The 12071-nt window shown below is 47.0% G+C and overlaps 1 protein-coding gene across 2 annotated transcripts in view; it reads right to left on the reverse strand.

Annotated features, from left to right (window-relative positions):
• Nucleotides 1–12071, reverse strand: part of LOC144945283 (smoothelin-like) — a 130665-nt gene that overhangs the window by 74358 nt on the left and 44236 nt on the right. For both annotated transcript variants that reach the window (XM_078873679.1, XM_078873680.1), the window contains exons 5-10: nucleotides 11768–11843; nucleotides 9829–10098; nucleotides 8146–8194; nucleotides 7890–8027; nucleotides 5758–5872; nucleotides 4247–4398 (exon numbers count right to left, since the gene is read on the reverse strand). In XM_078873679.1, the coding sequence (XP_078729805.1) occupies nucleotides 4247–4398; nucleotides 5758–5872; nucleotides 7890–8027; nucleotides 8146–8194; nucleotides 9829–10098; nucleotides 11768–11843 (800 nt within the window). The remainder of the gene's footprint in view (nucleotides 1–4246; nucleotides 4399–5757; nucleotides 5873–7889; nucleotides 8028–8145; nucleotides 8195–9828; nucleotides 10099–11767; nucleotides 11844–12071) is intronic.

Raw genomic sequence — 12071 nt, forward strand, 5'->3', positions numbered from 1 at the left:
ACCCTCCACCACCCGACACGGCCAATCAGCAAAAAAGTGTCACGTTGACAAAGGACAAATAGTTCACTACTTTAGCCCACCGGTGTGTTGAAGAGTGAAACCACAACATAATTGGACCTACCTTGCCAGTATCAAAATATAAGAATGGGTGTTACCCTTTCTGGAAATTAAACAGTTGTGTTGAGATGTTAAACTACCAAACAGAAACATTTTTCAAGGAAGCATGTCTGCATAGACCACGTATCCTTGTGGTGAACGTGCTCTGGTAGTATATGATGATGCATTGTCTTTGAAACTGATTGGTCCACACCAGAGACAGCTTTCTTTTTAGCCTCGTCTCAAACGGTGTTAGACCAGAGGACGCCAAAAGGCAAACAGCACAAAGACAACGCCACCATCAGGATATCGAGAGTACACACACACACACATGTGTATAGGCAGTTGCCATGTTTGGCGCTGAAGTCTCTCACAACACGACTAAATGATCTCAGTCTACGTCTTGCTGTTGTCATGGCCATGCTTCTGTCTGTGGTAGGGGTAGTCGTCTCGTCTCCGTCGTTTTTTTAGGTTACTTTGGTCGAACCCCAGGAACGTGATTTAGTCATGTGGCAGAGGTCGCAACCGGGTACCCGATACCCGTACCCTACCCGATACCCGGCTACCCGTACCCGGCCGGGTACGGGTACCCGTCTACGACCCTGGTGCGGCCGGGTACTGGTACCGGTAGGCCGTGAGTCACTGGTGAGTAACCGTTTGTCACTCATTTCGGGTAGGGTATGGGTACGGGTAGCATACGGGTACCCGTACCCGGCCGGTACGGGTACCCGTTTGTGACCCTGGTGCGGCCGGGTATGGGTACGGGTAAGGAATCAAAACCCATTTGCAACCTCTGCCATGTGGGAGCGAGCGAGCGAGAGTCATCAAAATCGGGCCCCTAAGAACACAACAACGTGTGTTTCTGCTGCTTCGGTATTCCCTGTCCGTGGCCTTTGAAAACCCGACAAAGCGAAGGGGAATGTGACCGCTGGTTAAAAACAAAATTACAGCGGTGCAAATATCGGACGCCCGACGCTGAAGGGTGGGCCGTGCTGCCGGGGGTGCCGCTGATGTGTGTGCCGTAACGGACCGGCCACCCACGGTTGAGTGTGTTAGCCCCCCTCACACGAGCCGTGGGTTTCTCTGGGGGGGTGACTCGACTTCTTCCCCACGCGTAGCTAAGCCATCTCGGTTCATGGTATTGCCCAAACGTCAAAAAATGCAGGAAACCTCCCGGAAATAAAGTGTCGCGACTGGCTCAGGCGTTGTTTGATAATTGGCCTGAGTATAATTGTTGTTATCATTGCTACTACAGTTCTGTATCTATGGGAAGCTGCCACAGCCGTGTCGTGGTTAGTACCCTGGACTTTCAATCGAGAGGCTGACGGTTCGATCTCTCAGCGTGGCAGTTGAAACGATGGCTGTTTCTTAATCCCTCCCCCCCCCCCCCCGCTACTGTCGATCCAGCAGACCAGCAATGTCATAAGGAGTGGGAGACAAAGGCGGCCGGGCGTGGTGCTGGCCACCCACCCCCTCGTGTGCCGTGCCCGCCTTCATAGGTGCTAACTAACAGCACTTGCCCCAACAGCCTGCTAATGCTATACGGGGGATCTTTGTATTTGTTTGGTAAGGAGTGGGTAGTGTGGAAGAGTAGGCCAAAATGTCCCTCCCCCCACCACCCAGAGGGGCATCTCTAGGGCTCCCAAGCTCGCTCTCGTGGAGGCCCTTCCGGCAGCAGTGGCGTCAGCAAGAAATTGCAGGGCTGCGCCTTCATCTTTTACTGTGGTCGTGGGGGAAGTTTGTTGAAAAACAACAGCACGTTGTAGTTTGAGATCATAATGGATGGTTGTGCGATGCTCATTCGTCTAAGGCTCTAGGTTGTGCTTGACCCCCCCCCCCCCCGCGATCAATACAGAATTAAGAATGCTGAACATTTATAGATTATTGAATGCAGAGGTTGTGACACCAAACAAATGACTTAATTGGACAGGGCTCCACAACAGGGGTAATCAGAGGTCTAAAGCCAAGGCCGGTACATTAAATTATCCTTAATTATAACGGGTTTTTTTAAAGATTCACTTTGTAAAATAATAATTTAGTAAATCAATGTAATGTCTTTTTTTTAATGCCATCCGACTGAAGTTTAAAGTGTTTATGCATAGCTGTCTGTCTGTAATGGGGCAAGGGATGCATGATAACTCTGGTAAAAAAAAAGAATGAAGTATGACCTCAAATTAGTACAATGTTGTGTTGCTATAGTCCAGTAAATCTTTTTTGGGCACATCTGCTACCCAACGCTCCATACCATCATTAAACATAAAAACAAAAACTTCGATACAGTTGACAATATATATATCATTCAAATCAAGTTGTGGCCGTAAGTTAATTGTTGTTTTTGGAAGTTGCCCTATTGAAAAGAAGCCAACTTGATTAATGGGAAACACAAACCGGCACTAGTTAGACACCCCCTCGGTGTGCTGGCTCTACCGGCTGAGGTGCACCCTCCTTGGCAAGGCCGATATCCGAGGCCCATGGTCTCATCGTGACCTACACTCGGTTTGTGTCACGTCGATGATGATTTCGATGGTGATGTGGTGAATGTCATATTTCTACAGACGAACGCATGTAACCCATACGCGTGTGTGTGTGCATGCTTTTTCTTCCTTGTTCAATTACGTTGCAAGAATTAATATAAATCTTGACATAAAGCTTCCGTGACTGCAGGAATTCATCTTCTTTGGGTCTGTCGGTAAAGCCACGTAGATAGAACAAATAATAAAAAAGAATTAAAATAATAACAAATAGTGTGATATTGTTATTATTTTTATTATTATAAAATAATAACAAATAGTGTGATATTTGTTATTATTTTTATTATTTGTTTTATCTACGTGGCTTTACCGAAAGACCCGAAGAATAAAAAAATAATATAGTTTGGCAATTATAGTTCTTTTTTAATTAAGCATTTCTTTCCCCCTGTTTAATCTTTCACGGTTAATTTACACGTTTTTTTCTTCCAATTTACTCCGAATGTCAGTGCGTTGCCACCTGTTGCTGTAATTTTTACAATACCCCCAGGTAGAGTTTGTAAAAAATATATTTTAATTTTCACTTTGGCCGCTGGTGCCCAGAAATCCTCCTAACCACAATAAAATGCAACTTTCAACAGTTTGGAACAGCTGACAAACTACCATTCAAGAATATTAATTCCTGATTTGAAGCTTTCGTGACTGCAAGGATTCATACTCTTAGTTTTTTCGGTAAAGTCACGTAGATAAAAAAAATGAAATTAAAATTAATGAAAATAAAATAATAAAAAACCACCACGTTTCGGAGGCAACACAAGTCTCCGTCATCAGGTGGGACCGTCACAGCCAGATTTGCTGTATCAAGTGAGGCAGGGATTCCAAGATTCAAGTTCTTAAATACAAGTTAAGGGGGAGGAGAGGGGGGGAGCTTATCAGAATGTGGTAGCCAATGAATGGAACGTATCGAGAGGGGGGGGGCTAAAAGAATAGTAACAAAAAGAACGCTGTCTGAATACTTTACAGACGTCTGTGACTTACTGAATGAACGGGTGAGTCGTGTGAATTGTCGTAAGTTGGCCTAAACGATTCACTCCCCCTTGCTATTCGATGAATTGTCACAATGTGGAGTTGGAATTGCATTCAACAATGTTGTTCATGCGATGCATTGTATCACCCCGCAATGGCTGCAGGGGTTCAATTAACTCTTCTCGAATATAATTTCTTCTCACGTAAACGATTAGGTGTATGTGTAATGACCGAAAATATCCCCAAGACAACGTGCAGCCTAACGGTTATTCAAAGATAGACGAAGGTCTCCGATTGGCTGAAAGAGGCCTCCGCAGGGATTGGTCGGCAGGCAGGCTTTTGAAGTGATTGGAGGAAAAGGTTTCGAATGAGAATAGGCGGGAAACAGAGTGGAGCCCAGAGGTGACGGTTGGGATCCGTTCGAGGGGAAGGACAGGGATTGGCTAAGGGAAATACAGTGAGGGAACATTCGAGAAAGGGGGACTGGAAAGTTAGAAAAGGGCAGAGCACAATGGGAGGGGACGTTCGAGGGAAAGTACAGCTTCAAGAACCCCACGACCTCCTGTATACCGGGCGAGGTAGTTAACCGTCTCGCCACCGCGGCGCAGTTACATCCTTGTTCGCGAGTCAATTGCTAGGAGGAGCGCGGCACTCACTCGGCGCAGGTGAAGGCGAGCTGGAAGTTGTGCCGCGGGTTCTGCGGACTCAGCTTGGAGAAGTCGAACGCCTCCGGGAAGTAGCTGTGCACGAGGGCGCAGAACGCCATGCCGTCACACCAGCTGGACGAGAAGTTCCTGACGCTCACGTTCTGTGGACGACGGCGACAGTTTGCAGTGGCACCATTGGAACCTCATTTGCCAGTAAAAGATATGATAATTGTTTTTTTACCCTTCTATCTGGCACCAAAACTGACACCTTTTTTTACAAGGAGTCATGTTTGCATAGACCACAATACCTGCAGCCATAATGCAAACAAAAAACATAACTCTGATAATATATGCACTGTCCTTGAAGTTGATTGGTCCACTCTGATGGGGCATTGTCTTTGAGTTGTGCGCCTTTTGGCGTCATCTGGTCCAACCCATGTGAGACTAGGCTCTAAGGAAAGCTGTCTCAGGTGTGGACCAATCAACTTCAAGGACAGTGCATATATTATCAGAGTTATGTTTTTTGTTTGCATTATGGCTGCAGGTATTGTGGTCTATGCAAACATGACTCCTTGTAAAAAAGGTGTCAGTTTTGTTGCCAGATAGAAGGGTAAAAAAACAATTATCAGTTTGCAGTGGCTTTTCGACGCGATAACAACCGAGGCTGAACGCGGGGCAACCAGTGGCGTAATAACTGCATCGTAAGCTCAGGGGGTGCGGCAATTGGTCAGGTGGGGCCCCAATATTTGATTTGTCTCACACGGTCGCACTTAGGCTATAACATGTCACGGCCTCCTCTTAATCACATCGTGACACTCAGGGTCGCGAACATTTAATGCCGTTAGGATTTTCCGTCTTCGCAAAATTCAGCCACTACAGCTCCGTATTACCTCTTTGCAATGTTACGTGACTGCTCTTATTAAGTTAAAATTCAACGTGGAACTAAATGAAAGCATTTTGGTGAAATCTACATTTAAACCACGGTTTCAATAAGTTTTAGTTCGTTTACACTGTTGTTACAAACATATCTCGTGGTGGTTATATTCTTGGATCTTTCAGTAAAGTCACGTAGAAGGGAAATAATAAAATAATAAAAACAAAACATTATGAAATTCTCACAACGTTTCGGCCAAAACACAAGCAGCCGTCCTCAGGTGAAGAACAGAGCTGTCGGAAAGACAGCGTCCTATTGTTCTTCACCTGACGGCTGCTTGTGTTGTGGCCGAAACGTCGTGAGAATTGTATTATGTTTTGTTTTTATTATTTCCCTTCTACGTGACTTTACCGAAAGATCCAAGAATATGAATCCCTGCAGTCACGAAAGATTTAAATCGAAATTTAAATCTCGTGGTGGTTGTCAAGGAGATCCCAACTCATAGCTTTGGCCATGAGGGGGGTTTGCAAAGGCACCCCCCGGTCCCCACACTCGTGACGCTACTGGCCGGGTAACGCATCGAGGCTGGCGCAGAGAGAGAGAGAGAGACGGACACCAGCGTGGAACAGAGCTATGGGCTACCCACCGCATAGTTCTCCGTGCGCGTCTTGCACCACTCGAGCGTCAGCTGCATCACGTTGCCGGGAGACATCACGCTGGCCGAGCGCTGGAGCGGTGTTCCCTGGCCGCCGGGCCCGAGTCTGCGGCGAAGTGCGTCGACGTCACAACGACGTCACAACGACGTCACAACGTCGTCACAACGTCGTCACAGCGACGATGACGGTGGCACGAGTTACCGAGCGAGGTACGGTGCCGTTTAAGTAACAAAGACACGCAACAGGTGTGTTCACAATCTGCTCCTTCCCTTGCCACCGCTCGACTGTAGAATTCCACCTCCCAACGTTTCTTTTTCCCCCGGGCTCTTAACCCTTTCCTGTTCCGATGACGTACACGTATACATACACACGTATACGTGTACGTCATCAGTTTTTCTTCCGAGTGCGGAAGGAAAACTCAAATAAAATAACTTTATCAAATAAAATAACTTTATCAGTACCAAGGCTCCCACAAGGCCATGCGGGAGGGTGTGTGGCACAGTTTGATGCCAGCTATCGTAGAGTATGGTCGTGTCTCTACAATTCTCTGCGGTGAGCACATTATTTTTTAAAAACAACAGCGCTATGCCCTTCTAAATAAAGTAAACACTGAGCTGCTTGTGCATTCCGAGATTCGGCGGTGAATGGGACCCACCCTGCAACTTGCAGTCATCTCGAAACGGGAAAGGCTTAACATAACAAATAACCTCGCTCAATTCAAGAAACGTGTCAACTCTTTATCTATTGCATGTTTTTATCGTGCTCTATGTTACTGGCCGTGTGACGTTTTTGGCCTGTGCTCAGCGAATATAAACAAAAACACGACAAATCCACGATCCCCCATAATGTCTTGCGTCTGTGTCACGTGACCACAATGCACGTGCAATGCTCTCTAAATAATAACACAGCCACACCTTCGGCTCATCGGAGCTGGTGGTCTAAACAAGGCTGAAAGCAATGCATGTGGCAATGTGGTGGTCACATGACACGCACGCGAGACATACGGATGCGAGTAGTTGCACCTCTGCGTGAATTAGGGGCCGTCCGTAAATGACGTCACGCAATTTTGGACGATTTTTGACCCCCCCCCCCCCTCGTCACACATCGTCACAAAAATCTGACCACCCCCCCCCCCCCTAGGTGCGTGATGTCATTTATGGACGGCCCCTTATTTCTATTTGTGTCCAGAGTTGCACGCATGCTTCAGCTGTGACGGGTTTTCTCAACGTGTGCAGAAAGTGTTTAATTTGAATTATCCAGGGCCGTTTCCAAAAAAAGGCAAATCACTCTTATTTCGTAAGCCCTGTTGAATAGCTGAGGTGGTGGCAACTAATGAGCCCGCTTGCAATGACGGCATGGGACACTTGAGTGGTGGTGGTGGTGGTGGAGAGGTCAGTACCAAATTTGGCCTCTAACGTCCCACCAGGCCCGGTACTGACTCCCAGTGCCAGGTAATTTTTGCGAAGTCCAATCAATCCTTGTGAATTTCACACCAAGTATAGGCACTAAAATATACACGGATATAAATGAAATCCAAACCTTTGGAAGCATCCCAGGGCTTAGATTCTCATTGAATATATATATTTGTTTCTGGGGGGGGTCGCTGGTAGACTGCAGTATGTGGCACGTGACTCGTAGGCACAGCCATAGCCATAGCAAGAGATAATACTGGACGTGGTGTGCCGGGCACATACATATTTTCGGAGTTGCTGATAAATTCGAGTAGATGCAACGTGACTTAGCCAACAGCCATAGCCAAGACAGAGATAATACTGGACAATGGTGGTCGCTGACATGGATGGATCTGATTGACATTAAACCCTGGTTACATGCCCCTATCCACAGGGCTTCGTTTTATTCTTGCATTATCGCACAGGGGCCACGGAACGTGTGAAAAGATGCAATTGAAAGGAAGGAAAACTCCTGTGAACAGAGGCATTGACCTGAACAAAACCAATTTTTACCAAGGCACAAAACAAAATTTCAATTTTCAGAGCCTGAATTTAGTCAAATGACATGCAGCATGTTAATTTGTTTAAGTTTCGTTTTAAACAGGCCCAATGCTGCCGATGAGACCCAAACAAGTGGGAACCCTTAGCAAGGGCAGCCATCGCAACCGCACCTGCCATCCTTCCTTCCAGGAGGGCCCTGCGCCCGGCAGCCGAGAGGACTCGCGTTCGTGCCGCCGCAGGACGATTGCTCCGGCTTCGTCGTTTGGTCGCCACGCTGATGACGCCATGAGTCCCAACCGCGCGAAGCACTTTGGGAAAAACAAAAGTCCGCGAGAATATTGACTCAGCGTGAAAACAAACGTGAGCGGCGCGGCGACTCACGAACAAATGTACGCGGTGCGTTCCTCAGCATCGCCGGGTTCTTACCCGTCAACAGTCGCAGACTGCTTCGTGTGGCTTCCACTTGGCGACTCGCCTGGAAAAATGAACAAAGGTCACGGCAGCGTTAAACATGTTTTCCTGTCGCCTTCCAGCTTTACAGCCCCGAGCGGGTCAGCGCTGGAGCCGAGCGGCTCGCAATTCGAAACGTTGCGGGTTCACATCCGGGTCGGGAAGAGTCGGCTCACACACTCGGCATCGATAAAACGAGCGCCTCCTTTGTGCAAAAGTCAATGGCGGTTGTCCCATAGGGTTATACTTGCACCCATCATAGCAATGAGGAATGTCCTGCTCTGGCTCAGGGCTTTTAATTGCAGATGAGCGCAGCCTCAGTGCTCATTTGAGCTGAAAATCGCTTTGCCTTGTTTGCTATTGGATGGTGTTTATAGGCTATTTGAAATGACTATTTTAATTGGTTTTTGTGAGTTATCATGAATTTATAATGATTCTGCTCGATCAGTGTCATGGCATGAGATGAAGTATCCATGTGGAAGACTCGCAGAGCAGTGCGTCATCTTGTGCTAGAGAAAGGCGCGATGAAGGAGACATCACAGAACTACATCTCAAAAACCTTCCGATGTCCCTTTTCTATTGACACGCTAGGTAGCCCACTTTCCCGCGCACACTGTCGCAGACAGAAATGTTTTGTCACGTGACACTCAAATCTAATTCATGTCTTTCTACTTAAATGTAGCCACATTGAGCGATGAACCAATTTACCACGACGCTTTGTAAAGTCATTGATGAGCAAGCCAACAACATCAACTGGCTACGCTTGAGAAGCCGGTTTAATCACAGGCGCCTGAGATCCGCCCAAACTGAACATCGGTGAAAAAGAGCTTCATAGTGCATTGGTTTCTGCCAATTTGAAAAATGATGCTGAATTCCATAAAATCAGCTCTAAACTTTTTATTTTACCAGGTAAGGCCCACTGAGCTATGTAGCTCTTTTTCAGAAGCGACCTGCCCACAAACGATAGCTCACACGAAGTGGCTTATCATGTGGAAATCTATAGCAGCCAAATTATAGGAAAACACCGGAGAACCCGGAGAAAATTCACGCGACCACGGGAAGAGAGAGACATGCAAAATCTAAATATGCAGGCGTCATGGTTGGGATCGAACCCACGACCTCCTGCATACCAGCTGAGGTAGTTAACATCTCGCCACAATTCAAACCGAGCATCTCAGCGGTTCTGGCACCTGGCCACCTTTTGTTTGAAGACCCTCTTAAGAGCTCTACTCAAACCGATGAGACTGAAGTTAATCAGTTCGGTTATTGACATCTTGTCAGTCTCGGCGTGAAAACCACGTTACAAACACACGGCGCCAGCGAAGGCACGCCTCTGTGGTGCGCCGTGTAGGCCAAGTCCCGAGGGGTGCGCATTTAGCAATATCTTTGTTGCCCTTTTATATCTCCAAACGAAAGGAGCATAGTTTATGTTTGCCGAGCGACAGCCACGGTTTCAGCGATGCCGGGTCCTTCCCGTAGAGGTGATTGTCCAGTGGGTTTGTGCTCATTCAAAATGTATTCTGCACGGTACCCACGCCACAGCCTGCGCCCGCCTGGAAGACCCCGAGGGTTGAGAACCACCTGTTTAGATTTCCTTGATGGAGGTGACCATGTCGTTCCCCAATATGCCGTGCGCGGTCACCCCAACACTGCTGCTACCTCTTAGGCTTCTTGTCCGGGCCTGCCCAAGGCTTCGGGGCGTTTCGTGCACGGCGCTAAGGCAGGGACGGCGATGGAGGGGGCCGATGTCGGCCATCGGACTCCCCAGGTGAGTGCCGACACCGCCGCGCCAGGCCAGTGCGCTGGCCGACCGCGCCAGTCCAGAGAGAGGGGTGCCCAAGGAGCTTGCCAAGTGGGCGAGCGAGAGCTTGTCTCCTCGGTCGCGTCGCTCTTCCGTTGCTCGCTTGTCGGTCGCTGGGGACCGCGTGGCTGATGGGACAACACGACGACGTCTTAACATTTCTTGGCACCCGGTTGTTTGATTTCGTGAGGGAAACCAGTGACGAGTTTTCTTGTATTTGAATCAACGATTGTGAGTGGATGAAATTATTTAACACGATGACTGCCCACAAACGACGACAACGTGACCGACAATGACGATACGCTATGAATAAGTGTGACTAAAGATGCAAACTAAGATAATTTACTTAATTTATGAGAGACAGCAGTGCACTGAGGAAGATGTAAAAAAAAAAATGTTGTTGTTCAGCTATATTTGGGCGACGTGAAAAATAAAGGGCGCGCAGAATTTCACGCCCCTCACGCCAACATTTAATAACGAATACCGGACTGAATGTTTGACTGCCGTCGTCGGCTGAGATAACGACCGAATGGATCCAAGGCCTGAGTCTCGTTTACATTTTCAAATTCTAGATTTGAAGCTTTCGTGACTGCAATGATTCATATTGTCAGGTTTTTTCGGTAAAGTCACGTAGGTAAAAACATTAAAATTAATGAAAGTAAAATAAAATAAAAAACAAAACAAAAATAATAAAAATAATAATAAAAATAAAAATAATAATAAAAATAAAATTCACTATTTTTTTTTATTTTTGTTTTGTTTTATTTTACTTTCATTAATTTAAATGTTTTTACCTACGTGACTTTACCGAAAAAAACCTGAGAATATACATTTTCAAAGGTTTTCCTTAATTAGACGAAGGCGATGACTAAAAAAAAGTCCATTAACAGCGGTCCATGCGGCAATAATAAGCCTGAAATTAAGCGTGGTTTGTCGCCTCAAAATGGCGCGAGTTGCGTGGCATTTTCATGAAATGTCATCAGCGTCAAAAGTGAAGATTTTATTTTATTATTATTATTCACATCGCTGAGCACAGGCCCCATGTACGGTAGCAAAACGGCAAGAAGCCAGCGGCAATCAGCACTATCAACGCAGTCGCTGATCGGAGTTAACGCGTCCCTTGAATTGAGCAAGGTTGTAAGAAATATTGACTGTGTAATAGATAAAGAGTTGGTAGGCTTCACTGATTGAACCGGGGATAAAAATAATAGTCTGCAGCGGAAATGTAATAATGGGGAGCTTTGTTATTTCTCCTCCCAATTTAAACGCTTTAATTTCGGAATTGGATTTGTCAGCGCAAGGTCCTGAATAATTGTACGGAACAATGAATAAAACATTAATCAACAGTCACGAAAGCCTTTTTGCAGACCTTGTTTTCAGATTCACTTTTAAATTATTCACAGCCCTGCTTGGGAACATTTTTTTTATGTTACCAGGTAAGGACCACTGAACTACGTAGCTCTTTTTCAGAAATGACCTTGCCACAAATGATAGCTCAACGAAGTGGCTTATGTCGAAATTTACATCAGCAAAATACTCCCAACGCACGGTGATTGTAAATGTGGAGGGGAAAAAACGGACGACCCGGAGAAAAAATCCACGCAACCACGGGGAGAGAGAAGGAGAGAGATGTGCAGCACCCAAATCTACAGGCGTAAGGGTCGGGATGGAACCCACAACCTCTTTCATACCAGGCAAGGTAAATAACCTCTCACCACCATAGCTTTACCAACAAAATAAGCACGCACACTCTTCCGTGACCCTCCTCAGCGTGGCCCTGGCGTTCGGTAAACTCACCTCGCGATTCCCGGCCCACGTCCCGCATGGCGGCACGGATCCTCCTGCGCTCGTTCACGTCGCCGGTTCGATGGAGCTGCGTCGGGGCGGTGGCGGGGGCGGTAGAGCACGGAGAGAATAAACGTCGCGAGTGGCGAAGCAGCGTGACTCGTACTGTATCATTAGCGGCGAACAAATCGATGTACGTTGGATCAGGGGTCGGTAGCCTGCGTCTCCGCAACTTTCTTTGGCTAAATCCGAGCTCTGAGAATTGCAATATTGGGTGAGGCGGCAATGCGACGGACACTACTCTCATAATGCAGAG

This window comes from Lampetra fluviatilis, chromosome 37, assembly GCF_964198595.1.
Source record: "Lampetra fluviatilis chromosome 37, kcLamFluv1.1, whole genome shotgun sequence".
NCBI classification, from domain to species: domain Eukaryota; kingdom Metazoa; phylum Chordata; class Hyperoartia; order Petromyzontiformes; family Petromyzontidae; genus Lampetra; species Lampetra fluviatilis.